Source organism: Tribolium madens, unplaced genomic scaffold (assembly GCF_015345945.1).
Source record: "Tribolium madens isolate multiple individuals breed KSU strain unplaced genomic scaffold, Tmad_KSU_1.1 Scaffold_97;HRSCAF=244;Tcas5.2_LG3a, whole genome shotgun sequence".
In the NCBI taxonomy this organism is placed as follows: Eukaryota; Metazoa; Arthropoda; class Insecta; order Coleoptera; family Tenebrionidae; genus Tribolium; species Tribolium madens.
Window position 1 is genome coordinate 13,753,107 of NW_025401069.1, and position 15,857 is coordinate 13,768,963.

Sequence of the window (15,857 nt, forward strand, 5' to 3'; positions counted from 1 at the left end):
AAAAGTGTGCAAATATTTCAAGGTGGGTCAGTTTTAGGGAAAAATGCAGCGACATTGTGACCGATTGCGACATTGTAGGAATTTTTTCGCTCCACATTCATAATTTTGAAATGAATTGATCTAATTGCATTATTCACGCGCACACACCTCTAATCCAGATTTCTATGCAAAATCCAACTTTTATAGAGTCGTAAAATGACACAAAAACTGGTCCAATTTCGGACGAAAAACAAATGTCAATGTACACCGGAATTTTACTAAACATTCCACCAAATAACGGATTTGAACTAATTTGAAAAATCATAAATTGAACAAACTTTTAATTTTTTCAAGGACGTTTTTTACACAGATTCCAACTTTTTTAAATAATAGAAATTAATTAATATCTGTTTCAAGTTGCTGTCGATGGTCAGGGAACCGTAAAAACGCGTTTCATTAATTTAGACAACCAGTGGCGTAACTTATAGTGCAGTAAAAGGGGCCAAAATGGCACGCCACTGATTAACGATTAAAAGTAATACTGTTTAGTAGAGATACGTTAACTCAAAAACCCAAACTCAGTGGCGTAGAAAAAATCAAATATGAGATTTCTAGAGCAAAAATTTATGGTTTCAATTACGTTCTATTTTTACAGATTATTACTTCTTGCAGAATATAATTTTTTTCATATGTTTCAATCCAAAACAAAATTTTTTAAAAAAGACATTTATTAGAAATTAAAAAATCTATTGTTATTAATAGTTTGCACAGTGATTTTTCCAAATAAAAAAACAAGTCATTGCCCATTAATTTATTCTAGTTGCTAAGAAACAACTTAAAATTGAGCAATTTGAAAGTCAGTGTCGTAGATGACGTTTAGAGATTCAATTAAAAAAAATGTTTGTTAAACTCTTAAAAATTTTAAATAAATGAGAAAAAATTAAAAATGTTTCATGTTTCTACAAAAATTGTTTAAAAAAAACTTAAATTAAAATTTATAATGCGCCACTGACTTTTAAAAATTATCAAAATAACACTGGTTGCTTAGTAACAAATCATAGTCCATTGTAATTMATTCTAATGCTAAGAAAAAACTTAAAATTGAACGACTGAATTGAAGTCAGTGGCGTAGATGACGTTCAAAGATTCGGTTAATAAAAAAAATAACTTTGTTGAAATAGTGTTTTTTCCACTTTTTTAACGCAATTTTGAATCTAATTTTAAATCAATAATAATAAAAAAAATGAAAATAGAAAAAAATCATTTATGTTATTTGTGTGATGTTGTTTTTGAGTGTTAATTTGAATTCTTTTACTATTTTTGTTAATTTGGTACCAAGTTGGTACTATTTTTTTTAATTTGAGTTTGAAGAACTCAAAAGTGACACTAGTTGCTTAGTAACGAATCATTGCGACTCATTCTGGTTGCTAAGAAACAACCTAAAATTGAATGATTGAATTGAAGTCAGTGGCGTAGATGAAATTCATCGATTCAGTTAATTAATAAAAAACTTGTTTTTAAAATGGTGTTTTTTTTCCAAAGCCAACATTTTGTTCAAATAAATTTTTTTTCGGTACAAAAAATTCCGCTCAATAAAAACAAGTGTGAATTAACAGAATTAAAAATCCATTGTTGGTAATTTTTCGCGACAAAAGCGGAATGTTTGCACATTGATTTTTCCTCCTGAAACTCTCGCTTTCATCACCAATCCTTGAGTTCTAGGTTATTTCCTTTTTTGCCGTTAATTATAATAAGTTTCTCACTTTATGTCTCATCAAATTTACAGTCCATTGTTTGGAAAATTGCGATCAGATTTATTGTTGGACTTTTCCAGAATCTGGAAATGAGGCTTGCGCACTGCCATGACGTTTTCCTTTCCAGAGTCGAACTGGAAAAGCATTGTTCAGGTCATGTTTGGGTATTTAACCAAGAGGGTATGTTATTGGTGTAGTAGACTGTTTGTTAGTAGATTCATTCATAAATGTCAATAATTCATTCATCTAAAAAGATAACTCATTAATGTAATTATTTATAACCACCACCAGTATTGATCAATAAATTTATTTAGTAGTTTGAGTGATTTGTGCAACACGTGGGTGATTATTGCGACCAGTTTTTCGCAAAAATTAACTAAATTTTATTGGATTTTCCCCCCAAGAGTAATAAAAGGACGTAAACTTTGGGTGATTAAAGTCTTGTTTGATGTGTTCCCAATAAAAATAACACAGGTCTATTTTTAGCGCGTCTATTTTTTTTCTTGGTTAAAAAATTAAATATTGAATAGTTAAAAATCATTTWAAAAAATTAGTTAAAATTTACAGTACGCCACTGATTTATAAATGTGATCAAAATTAATTCCGGTTGCTTAGAAACGAGTCATTAAGACAATTTAAAATTGAAAAAGTCAGTGACGTAGAGGACGTTTCGAGATTGAGTTAATTAAAAAAAAGTTTGTTAATGTTTTCCATATTTTTTAGTAACATAATTTTTTAATCAAATATTAAATAAATGATAGTGTTAAATGTTTATGAAGTAGTAGTAATAATATTTTTTTGAATTTGAGTTCGGGGAAAATTTATAGTACGCCACTGACTTAAAAAATAATCAAAAGTGACACTGGTTGCTTAGTAACGAGTCATTATCCATTGGGAGTTATTCTGGATGCTAAAAAAAACTTAACGTAGCGTTTTGAAAGTCAGTGGCGTAGATGATGTTCACATTCACTTATTTTTAAAAAAGTTTATTTTTTTTAACGCATTTTTTAAATAAAAATGACAATAAAAAAAGAAAATAAGAATGTAAAATGAACTATAAAAATTAAAAAAAACATGGTAAAAATTTATAGTGCGCCCCTGATTTATAAATAAATGTGATCAAAATTAATACTGGTTGCTTAGTAACGAATCATTGTCCATTTATTCTGGAAGGTAAGGGACAATTAGGAAAAAGCCAGTGGCGTAGAGGATGTTTAGAGATTCAGTTAATTAAAAAAAAGTTGTTAAAATAGTGTTTTTCCTATTTTTTTTTGTAACGCAATTTTTTAATAAAATTTTAAATAAACGAAAAAAAAATTAAAATCACAAAATAAATAAATAGTTCAACTAATAACTATTTATTTATTTTGTGTGATGTTTAAATTTGAATTGTTTTACTATTTTTATTAAGTTGAGATTGAACGTTTTGAAAGTCAGTGGCGTAGATGACGTTCAAATTCAGTTATTTTAGAAAAAGTTTGTTAAACTTGTTGATAAAACAGTGTTTTTCTCTTATTTTTTGCTAATAATAAATAATAAGCAAAAAAAGAAAATAAGAATGTTAAATAAACAACAAAAATTAAAAAAACATGGTAAAAGTTTATAGTGCGCCACTGATTTATAAATAAATGTAATTAAAATTAATACTGGTTGCTTAGTAACTAGTCATTGTCCATTTATTCTGGAAGGTAAGAAATAATTTAAGAAAAAGCCAGTGACGTAGAGGACGTTTAGAGATTCAGTTAATTAAAAAAAAGTTTGTTAAACTTGTTCTTAAAATAGTGTTTTCCCTACTTTTTTGTAACACAATTTTTGAATTAAATTTTAAATAAATGATAAGAGAAAAAAATTCAAATGTTAATTGAACTATTTATTTATTTTGTGTGATGATTCAATTTATTTTATTAAAATTGTTTTATTATTTTTATTAAGTTGAGATTGAAAGTCAATGGCGTAGATGACGTTCAAATTCAGTTATTTTACAAAAAGTTTGTTAAACTTGTTGATAAAATAGTATTTTTCTTATTTTTTCTTAACGCAATTTTTTAATAAAAATTTAAATAAACAATAATGAAAGAAACAAAATAAGAATGTTAAATAAACTACAAAAATTTAAAAAAACGTGGTAAAAATGTATAGTGCGCCACTAATTATAAAAAAAAATGTGATCAAAATTAATACTGGTTGCTTAGTAACGAGTCATTATCCATTTATTCTAAAAGGTAAGAGATAATTTAAGAAAAGGCCAGTGGCGTAGAGGACGTTTAGATATTTACTTAATTAAAAAAAGTTTGTTAAACTTGTTAACACAATTGTTTAATCAAATTTTAAATAAATTATAAGAGAAAAAAATTAAAATCTTAATTGAACTATTTATTTAATTTGTGTGATGTTTCAGTTTGAATTGTTTTACTATATTTATTAAATTGAGATTGAACGTTTTAAAAATCATCGACGTAGATGACGTTCAAATTCAGTTATTTAAAAAAAAAATTGTTAAACTTGTAGGTAAAATAGTGTTTTTCTCTTATTTTTTTTTCTTACCGCAATTTTTTAATAAAATTTTAATTAAAGAAATGAATGTTAAATAGATTCCAAATTATAGTGCGCCACTGCCTTATAAATGTGATCAAAAATAACACTGGTTGCTTAGTAACGAGTCACATTATCCATTGTGATTTATTCTGGTTGCTAAGAAACGACACAAAAATGAACGATTTGTAGCTCAGTGGCGTAGATGTTGATAAAATAGTGTTTGTTATTTGTTCAATGCATTTTTTTGATCAAAAATACGAATCGATCGACATGTTTGAAATAAATTTTTGTTCGAAAAGTCTTTGATTTGTATGATCATCACACCAAAGTCGAAAATTTCTTTTGGGGGATGTTTAATATCGAGGGAAAACGAGGGGAAATAAGCTCAACACTTATTACAATGCAGTTCAAGTATTCCCACCCCTCTGTTATCGTCGTCCCTTGACTGGAAAAATGTAAATAACTCATTGAAAAACGCTTTGAATAATTTTCTCATTCAAAAAAATGACACAACACACTTGATGTATTGGTCGTTGGTCACTTCAAAAACGCATTTTTAACGGCTATTTGATGTTGTTTTCGATTCCACATAACGGCGTTTTTTGCCTCGATTACTAATCAGGTAATAAAAAATGGATCAGAAAACTTGTCAACACCCACTTGTGGCAACTTTCTTTCTCATTATATGCGATAATGTCAAGTTGATTGTTATCAATAATGAAGCGACGTTTCTGCAATTAAAAACGTCTATCTTCAGGGAATTAGTTTCACTAAATGACCCATTTTGGCCGAATTTCTACTCACGACTCGACATCCGGGTGCAAACCTGTTGCCATTCTCAGTGGGGCTCCACTACATATGAAAGGTTCACGATTGATTGCGATCTTCTAGCACACTTTCGATTTTTAATCACTGAAAAAAAATTTTTGGTTGACAGCTTGTCAGTGTTGCAAACAGTAGAATACAAAAATGCCCTTAATTTCATCGCCAACTAAGTCTACCACACCTTTGACATATTGCTAATAAATCGAGAAGGCTCGTGTTCTGACACTTTCTCGGTCGATAAACTAAATTTCTAGAATTGTTAGACACTGCAAGAATTTGGTCCACATTTGTCACAATTGAAATCGGAGAACAGTAATGATAAATAATTCGATAATTATAGAACAGAATGGTATTTGGGACTCGAGTCATTATCAAAAATGCATTAAAAAACAGCTAATAAAGTTTTCGTTTCTTTGCAATTTTGTTGATTTTTTCTAATCTGAGACACCAAAAGGCGTTTTCAAGAAAAATGCGACTATTTTTTTTATTTCTGAAAGCTCATTATATCACTAAATTTTATAGATTTTCGTCATAAATATAAAATTGTAATATTAGTCAGACTAACGACCGAAAACAACGACTTTGCCTCTTATTTTTTAACAATGAATCGTAAAAAAATATTGATATAAGGAAAAATTTACTATAAACTTGCACTTCGTTATTGTTCTCCCCAAAATGTACTATGGGTATGTAGACTTAATCAGTTTTTTGTGATTTTTCTTCTTGTTAGACCCTCCAAACCACTTTAATTCGAACTAAAATATGTTTATTTTGTACTCTAATTCAGTCAGGACTGTATAAATTGGAACCACTCTATATATAGTTGCTTGAAATGTAACACAATAATACCTCACTCAATTAACACCCACGGTGTCGAATAGCATAGCCCAACTTGACGTTATTTTTATGCTTCCAGACTCAAAGAACCGTTTAACTCGAGAGCTCTAATTAGACTTTCTTTTCACTGATGATAACTGATGCGTTTTTCTTGTTTGTCATTCAAAAACTTTTCAAGATTGCAGAAAAATTCATTTCATTCAATACTACCTGTTTATCATTTGTCATTGATAAAATTCGCACTGAAATCTGAACTAAAAGGTTTTTTATTGCATTCAGTTTAACCGGAAATGACCCTAATTCTATTTCAAAAATAAAATTAAAGGATTGTAACTCCGGTGTTGCAGGTGACGGCAATTCCAAAAACCACCCGTCACAAGTGAATGACAATTTACTATAAAAATTTGACGTTTGTGATTGACAGTCAAGGTTGCCAAAATGGATTATTTACAACAGAAAATTTAAAACTTTTTTTTACATTTAATAAATAAAATTTCACGTCATTGTTTCAAACTGACCCTAATTCTGTTTTAAAGCCGAATAAAAAAAGGAACCTGTGACACTGGTAATACAACTATTAAGTGTGTTGCAGGTGGCGGCGATGGCCACGGCCACCCGTCACAAGTGAAGGACAATTGACTATAAAAGTTTGACGTTTGTGTTTGACATTCAAAATGGCTTATTTACGCGGGAACTTTAAAACTTTTTTGTTTCGGACGATGAAGACCCCCAGGCTTTGTCTAATTTTTTTCTATAGCTATTATTATTAATAATAAAACAGTAAAACTTGACAAGTTGGTAAAAAAGGCTTTGATCTATCGTGCAACATAATTTCCATATAATTTTAATTTACAAGGTGTTTTTTGACTTGTGTTAATTTCTTTGTCAGAATTTTGCAGAGGTTATTCAAAAAAATCACAGATTTTGAATCCTTTGTGATAAGTGTGTAATTTTTATACGTTTGATAACCTAAGAATATACCTAAGATCAAAACTGTCAACTGTCAAATTTCAAAGCTAGTATGATTTTTAAAGAATTATTAAAAAACTCAGTTTTTTCAAACGGAAAAACCCTGTTTTACTGACGACAATCAAAAAACGTCAATTTCATATTCTTATCTCTTAAACTTTTTGACACAAAGCTTTTGGATTACAAAAAAATTTCATCAAAAATTAAAAAAATATGTATTGTTTCTTTTTATTTCAATAATCTGATAGTCAAAGATGATTCTTTTATTTATTTTACAAGAAATTATATTGCAAGAAAATGTATCTACTGTTTTTAGAATTTAATTGCAACGCTGCCAAATTATTAAATTTTCTTTAAAAAAAAGTCAAAAAATCCACGCTGTCTAATTTTTTTCTATAGCTTTTGTTATTCATAATAAAACAGTAAAACTTGACAAGTTTGTAAAAAAGGCTTTGATCTATCATGCGACATAATTTCCATATAATTTTCATTTACAGGGTGTTCATTATATAATGACGCATAAACTGCTTACAGTTTTTGAAATAATCAAGAAAATGGGATTTCAACTCTTTATTTTCATCAAAAAAAATTATATTATTTTATGTTATTTCTATAAAGTAATGTTTCTTTTATTAAGTGTTATAATAAAAATGGTGTTTTAAAAATTTTATTGCGACGTTGCCAATCAATAAATTTTCTTTAAAAAAAAAAACAAAAAACACACGCCTTGACTAAATCATTTTTTTCTGTACGCTTTATTATTAAGAATAAAACAGTAAAACTTGGCAAGTTGGTAACAAAAGCTTTGACTTCACGTGTGACAAAATTTACATGTAATTTCAATATACAGGTGTTCTTTAACAAGACTAGTTTGATTTTTAGAAAAAAAAAAGATTCAAAAACTGCGATAACTCGTTTTTTCGAATGACTTTATTTCAAAGACAATTAAAAAATCTCGGTTTTTATGAGGATTTTTATCAACAAGTCCTATACCTATTTTTTACAGTTTTTGAAATAATTGCGAAAAAGGGTTACAACTCTATTTTGGTCAAAAAAATAATATTTTTTCTTATTTCTACAAGTCTAAGATAATTTTTGTATTTAGTCTTACATGAAAAGTTCTGTGTTTAGAATTTGATTGCGACGTTGCCAAATCATTGAATTTTCTTCAAAAAAAAAAAAAATACACCCCTTGACTAATTTTTTTCTATAAACTTTATTATTAATAATATTTTAAAAGGAATCTGCGACACCGGTGTGTTGCAGGTGACGGCAGTGGCCCCGACCACCCGTCACAAATGAATGACAATTGACTATAAAAATTTGACGTTTGTATTTGACAGTCAAGGTTGCCAAAATGGGTTATTTACAACAGAAAATTTAAAACTTTTTTTTGACATTTAATAAATAAAATTTCACGTCATTTTAATCTGAATAAAAAAAATGAAACTGCGACACCTATCTTTACCCGGGAACTTTAAACTTTTTTTGTTTCAGACGATGAAGTCCCCCAACCAGAATGCGCCTTAAAACCGACATGAGCCTTTTGGAGAAGCGCCAAAAATCCCACATTTTCCCCCAAATTTTGGCCACCACAATCGTCTCCTGGTTATCAATAATAGTCGGCTACTCCTCAGCTTACTACTCCCCGGCGGAGTCAACAATGATCCCTGACTTAAACATAACAAAAAGTGAGGCATCCTGGGTGTGTAGTCTCCTCCCAGTGGGTGCCATCATCGGGAGTCTCTCCGGGGGGCCTTCATTGGACTTTCTGGGCCGGAAACGCACCCTAATCCTCACAGATGTAATTTTTTTAACAGCTTGGACCCTCAATTATTTCGCAAAAACTTGTTGGTTCATGTACTCAAGTCGGATTTTGAACGGTTTGAGTGTTGGAATTGCGTCATTTGCACTTCCGGTTTACTTAGCCGAGACTTTGGAACCGGAAATAAGAGGACGGCTGGGATTATTCCCCACAGCATTTGGGAATTTCGGGATTTTGTTGTGTTTCATCACAGGAAGTGTGTTTGAGTGGAGGGAATTGGCAGGGATTGGAGCTTTATTAACGGTTCCTTTTTTGGTGGTTATATGGGTGGTACCTGAGACACCACGTTGGTACATGTCAAAACGGAGGGTTCAAAGTGCCCGAAAGGCCCTCAAATGGTTCCATCACTCCGAAATCAATAAAGAATTACAAGAGTTGTACCAAAATAAACCAAAAGTGAGATACACGAAATCCCATTTGAAGGTTTTTGGGATTGTTTTGGGATTAATGTTTTTTCAACAGTTTAGTGGGATTAACGCTGTTATTTTCTACACAACTCAGATTTTCCAAGAGTCAGGTTCGTCCTTGAACGCATCCTTGTGTACTGCAATCATCGGATTGGTCAATTTTGTGTCAACTTTCATCGCAGCTGTCTTTGTTGATAGGTTAGGACGCAAAGTCCTTATGTACACTTCTAGTGTCGTTATGGCCGCAATGTTGGCAATCCTTGGTTTGTATTTTTTTCTGTTGAGACAAGGAGTCGAGTTAGGGTCATTCGAGTGGCTTCCACTCTCCTGTTTTATTTTCTACGTTTTGGGGTTTTCGTTCGGTTGGGGGCCCATTCCATGGCTCATGATGGGGGAGATTCTTCCAGCGGTGATCCGGGGTCAAGCAGCGTCCATCTCGTCGGCGTTCACGTGGAGTTGCACTTTTATTATTACAAAGACGTTTCCGGTTTTTGTCGATTCAGTTGGCACACATTACGCCTTCTGGGTTTTCTGCATTCTATTGATTTGCTCGATGGTTTTCCTCAAGTTGGCAGTACCGGAAACTAAAAAACGCACACTAGAAGACATTGAGAGGATATTGGCCTGTAATTAGCATTTGTACATAATGTATTCATCAACAGCAAATAAATTTTTTTGCAAAACAGACTTTTAATTGCTTAGGGTTGGTTAACCTGTTCTTGACGGTTGACGTTTGCTGTCAACCTAAATTTTGACACTAGTAACTTAACCAAATTTATGCCAACCTATTCACGAATTTCCCTAGACAGTAATTTCTTGATACGACAATTTTTACGATTTTTTTTTGCAATAACATGAAAACAACACGTGTAATTAAGCACATTATTATCCAGTCTATCGACTTTTATGAATGAATTTCCATGTAATATGTTGAAATTGCATTCATACATTTAGTAATGCAATTAGTGATTAATCAAAAGCTGATAAATAGTGTACAGGGTGTGTCAGATCAGATTTCCACAAGCAACATTTTCGTGACCTCAGTTACTGGCATTGTTTCGCTTTCAAATCAAGTAAAACATAAAACTTTGTTTAAATAAGTATTATTTTATTTCGCACGCCGCTGTGTTTAAGTATATTAAAAAATAATTAACTGGTTGTTTAGCAACAAGTCATTATCTATGATTCAACTTTTTGAACGATGAATAGACAAGAGGTCAGTGGCGTAGAATACCAGTCACGTGACTAACAAAAGACAATTTGAGGTCATGTGATTTTTGATTATTAATAATAAAGTTTATAGAAACAAATTAATCAAGGGGTGTATTTTTTGACTATTTTTTTGAAGAAAATTCAATGATTTGGCAACGTCGCGATCAAATTCTAAAAACAGAATTTTTTATGTAACACTAAATACAAAAATTATCTTAGACTTGTAAAAATAAAAAAAATATGACCAAAATAGAGTTGTGACCCGTTTTTCGTAATTATTTCAAAAACTGTAAAAAATAGGTATAGGACTTGTTGATAAAAATCCTCATAAAAATCGATGTTTTTTTAATTGCCTTTGAAATACAGTCATTCGAAAAAACGAGATATCGCAGTTTTTCAATCATTTTTTTCAAAAAATCAAACTAGTCTTCTTAAAGAACACTCTGTATATTGAAATTACATCACACGATAGGTCAAAGTTTTTGTTACCAACTTGCCAAGTTTTACTGTTTTATTCTTAATAATAAAGCGCACAGAAAAAAAATGATTTAGTCAAGGCGTGTATTTTTTGACTTTTTTTTTAAGAAAATTTATTCATTGGCAACGTCGCAATGAAATTTTTAAAACAGCTCTTTTAATCTAACATACATAAAAGAAATATATTACTTTATAGAAATAAAATAAAATAATATATTTTTTTTTGATGAAAATAAAGAGTTGAAATCTCATTTTCATGATTATTTTAAAAACTGTAAGCAGTTTATGCATCATTATATAATGAACACCCTGTAAATTAAAATTATATGGAAATTATGTCGCACTATAGATCAGACTTTTTTACTAACTTGTCAAGTTTTACTGTTTTATTATTAATAACAAAAGCTATAGAAAAAAATTAGACAAAGCTTGCATTTTTTGACTTTTTTTTAAAGGAAATTTAATAATTTTGCAGCGTTGCAATTCAATTCTAAGAACATACATTTTCTTGCAACATAATTTCTTKCAAAATAAATAAAAAAATCATCTTTGACTATTAGATTATTGAAATAAAAAGAAACAATATTTAATATTTAAACAATATATTTTTAAATTTTTGATGAAAATAGAGCTGAAATTTTTTTGTAATCAAAATGTTTAAGAGATAAGTATAGGAAATTGATGTTTTTTTGATTGTCGTCAGAAACACAGGTTTTTCCGTTTGAAAAAACTAAGTTATAGCACTTAAATAATTCTTTAAAAATCATACTAGCTTTGAAATTTGACAGTTGACAGTTTTGATCTTAGGTTATCAAACGTATAAAAATTACACACTTATTCTCACCTGAGGATGACCACTTTATGGTTGAAACGCGTTGTGTTTATTAAAAGTAATTAACTGGTTATTTAGCAATTTTTTGGACGATGAATAGACAAGAGGTCAGTGGCGTAGAATATCAGTCACGTGATTTCCAAAACTCAATTTGAAGTCACGTGATTGAATTTAATTTCATTGCCAGTTTAAATAATGTCAAAAGTGACGCAAAAAACATAATTTTATCATTATTTATTTATAAATTTGTTGTAATTAGACCAAAGATAAAACAATTTAAACATTTTGAGACATTGAGAGAAAGATTTGCTACAAGGTGATCTAAAAAAATAAGCCACTTGATTAAAAAAGCTTCCTTTTTTCGCAATAAAGTGTTTATAAAATTTCTAATTGGAGCAGAGATAACACACTTGTCATTAAAACTTGGAAATAATGATAAGAGAAAGAAAGTGAGAAAGTGTAAAAATTCATTGGTAAATATTTATATCTCAGTTCTATTTACAAATAAAACGTGGAAGTATAAATTAGTGAAGCGTGACAATGGAGAAAAGGGAAATGAAATGAAGGCCGATGAAAATGTACCACAGCTGTTGTAGAATAATTTTTTCGATTTTTTCAAGTCGATAAAGTAGACACGTGTATTTATACACAATTTCAGGGTCCGGAATTTTTATTTCTAAGGGGTTATTCAGTAGTTTTCAGGTCAGACAAACTAAAAAAGGCGGAATAATTTTAGAAACTTTAAGTAGACGAAAAAAACTTTGATATTAATAGAATTCATGGGTGATGTATCTAGTTGTAAGCTCTTTACAGTTGTTTAAATTTGGTGTGACACCAAATGTCACCTGACTTTTCTCTTCTCCCACGGCTGGGGCTATTTCCAGGAGGAAAATCGATTTTCTTGTAAACATCGTCATGTTGTGCAATATTAAATTGACAAAACACAAAACTTGCAATGACTTTGAATTTTTTTCTACGTTGGCCATGAAATAATTTTCAAAGCTGTCATGTGTCAAGCCAAAAGTAGGTTACATCTGTCGATTAAATTATGAAAATTTCGGACAATAGCACAAAGGATAAATACAATCTACGTTTTAGTAATTACAAGGCTGTGACCACATCGTTTCCACTTTTTTCTAATTATACACGTGGTTTAAAATAAATGCGACGTTTTTCAGGTCTTGACCCAAGTTCCTTGTCCTTTGCAGGCTATAATTTCATTACAACGATAATTGTCGTTTTTTTTACCAAAAAATTACCAAATCGTAAAAAGTGTAAAATCTCCCCGCCACTGGTTTCTTTGCGACTTAATTTTCCATCTTTCTTTCACCCACATTTCCATGGCAGCCAGAGATATGATCTTTTTGTTACCCTAGTTACACCCTAGCAACAAAACAAATGAAGGGGTGGGTGGATAAAGGGGTTATGTAACATTTTTTTGAAAACTAGTATTTTCTTTTAAAACAATTTTTTTCGCAATATTCTTTTATTGAAAAAGACTTTTAAGTGAATAAACAGGGGTTTAAATATGTTTAAATAAATAAATATTGATAAATAAATAAATAAGAATAAATAAATGTTTAGAAAAAAGCACAAATAACACCATTTTTACTTAATTCAATTACTTTGCGACATACTCTTGACAAAATTTTGCGAAATAATTGCGTTCTTTATTGAAAAATGTTTAAAACGCTCAAAAAGCATAAATTATGTCGTTTTTTTATTTAGTCTGGTATATGTATTAATTTTGGTATGTTTTTTAGCAAAAAATTAAAGAAAAAACTTTGTTTTAGACTTAAAATCGCAACTAAATGTTTGAAAAAAGCAAGAATGACATGTTTTTCGAATTAATTATGTGATGTTTAGACTTATTTTTGACGAAGTTTTGTGCTTTTGATTGAAAAATCTGCTAAAACGTTTGGAAAAGCAACCAGATGATTTTTCGGCTCAAAAACATGTTTAAACTCTCCAAAGAAGCAAAAATAATTTTAGTTTCGTGATAGTTTATTCATTTTTTACCTCATTTTAGACGAAAAATTTCAAAACAATTGCGATTCTGATAAAAAACGTGCTAAAACGGAAAATGGTATTATTTTTGAACAAAATTTTTAGCACAATCTAAAAAAGTAAAAATAACCAATTTTTAAGTAAATTTAGCGATTTGTGACGAAATAGTTTAGTAAATTTTTAATTGAAAAACGTGCTAAAACGCCCAAAAAATTATAAAGAAGGTAATTTTCAACCCAATTTGGTAATTTTTCAATATGTTTTAACAGAATCTTTCAATAAAACGTGATGTAAAGAAACAAAATTCATTATTTTTCACTTAATTTAGTGACTTTTCGGTGTATTTTTGTCTAAATTTTTCGAGATAATTCCGTCTCTTATTGAAAAATATGCTGTTATTATGGAAAACCGTTTTCGAAAAGTCGATAAACTAGCTTCAAAATTACACCTAGTAAACAAGAAAAAAAATCTTTTAAATTAGAATGTTAATTTTCGGGACAGCATAAAGTGGACTTTTTTATATTGTGTTGTTTTGTTAAACTAGAAATAGTATCACAAAGTTTATGTTAGAAAATAAAGCTTGTTTTTTGGTACATAACACTTTTATCAATTTTTTAATAATATAAACTAATGCATTATAGTGGATGCAAAATTTAAACTCTCATAACTGTAGATAGAATTTTTTTAACATTTTTTCCATGTTCCTGGTATCTTACCTGGCATTTTTCTCTGAGGCGCAAGTTCTGGCGCACCTGTATATCATGTGATTTTTTACCAAAAAAAAAAAAAAAGTCCTAGTTTATATTAAAATGCTCATAACTCTAAATATATGTTAATTTTTTTCTCAAGCGGCTCGTTTGGGATGGAAAAAGGGTTCTCGAATAAAATTTCGTAACATGTGAAAAAATTATTCAATTATCGTGAGACTTTGTCCGCATCGGTTTTGCGTCTTAGTTGCATTTATTTTTAATTTTTACGAACAATATTTGTAATTTTTTTTTCAAGTTCAAAATTCGTTTTGACGTCAATTTTTGATAAATCAATTTAAACGAGAGCATTTTTTGACCTATTTATCGATAAGGAAAAACAAACTAATTATATAACCGATAGATAAAATCCCTTTAGGATTTTTTTAAAATAGTTCGCATAACAACAATTGTCTTAATCCGTATCAATAAACTTGATCTGTGTTATCACAGACTTGCGAGATAAACTAATTAGGCGTAGTTTAGACGTTTTTATCAATTTGGGTGGCCTTGAACTGTATTTTTAGACCAAATCTAAACATTTTAAGGTTAAAATTGAAACGCAAAAATGAGAAATTCCTCTTGTGATAATGTGCTATTGAGGACACCTTGCATCAATGGTTAAAATGCATTCAAACTGGTCTTCGACATTCACCACTTATTTGTTTGTTGATACGACATGTAAACAACTACTTTCCCCGACCAACGACTTGCCAAATTATTCTTAATGAAACAAAGTTATTTTTAAGATTTATGTCTCCGAAATGGCAGCTAAAACTGGTATTTTTAGTCCAAGCCCGGCTTAAAAGTGCATACTTTTAATTAAAAATTCTGTTTGCTTGGGTACATACAAGTGGACACACCTTTCTCCCAAAACAGATAACGCGGTTGGCATTCCTGTAAACGCACTTGAAAGCTGTTATCTCTTCCCGGAAATTTTCACTCTTCAATTCCAATTTAACAAAAATAAAATTTCGTTATTTAATTCTATGAGAAGTATTTTTTTTAAGTATGATTACAAAAAAATTGAATTTTTAATGTTTCTTTTTTTGCATCTTTTTCACTTTTGAATTTGCATTCTTTGACTGAATAAAACTGATCTGTCATATTTTTTGACATGTGTCAATTTCTTTGTCAGAATTTTGCAGAGGTTATTCAATAAAATCACAGATTTTGAATCCTTTGTGATAAGTGTGTAGGTTTTATACGTTTGATAACCTAAGAATATACCTAAGATCATAACTGTCAACTGTCAAATTTCAAAGCTAGTATGATTTTTAAAGAATTATTAAAAAAAATGCAGTTTTTTCAAACGAAAAAACCCTGTTTTTCTGACAACAATCAAAAAAACATCAATTTCCTATACTTATCTCTTAAACTTTTTGACACAAAACTTTTTGATTACAAAAAAATTTCATCAAAAATTAAAAAAAGTTATATTGTTTCTTTTTA

The 15,857-nt window shown here is 29.6% G+C and overlaps 1 protein-coding gene across 2 annotated transcripts; it reads left to right on the forward strand.

The window, feature by feature from the left end:
- Positions 1–1,539: 1,539 nt before the first annotated feature.
- On the forward strand, positions 1,540–9,785 carry LOC123014383 (facilitated trehalose transporter Tret1-like). 2 transcript variants are annotated; one of them, XM_044413463.1, is made up of 2 exons: positions 1,540–1,913; positions 8,397–9,785. In XM_044413463.1, the coding sequence occupies exon 2, from the start codon at positions 8,419–8,421 to the stop codon at positions 9,763–9,765; it is 1,347 nt and encodes a 448-aa protein (XP_044269398.1). In that variant the 5' UTR covers positions 1,540–1,913; positions 8,397–8,418; the 3' UTR covers positions 9,766–9,785. The 2 variants fall into 2 exon arrangements, with proteins under 2 accessions (XP_044269398.1, XP_044269397.1); XM_044413462.1 differs by lacking the exon at positions 1,540–1,913 and adding an exon at positions 5,757–5,779.
- The last annotated feature ends 6,072 nt before the right edge of the window (positions 9,786–15,857 follow it).

Excerpts from the sequence above, each read along its gene's own strand:
- LOC123014383 (XM_044413463.1), top strand. The coding sequence starts at position 8,419 with ATGCGCCTTAAAACCGACATGAGCCTTTTGGAGAAGCGCCAAAAATCC.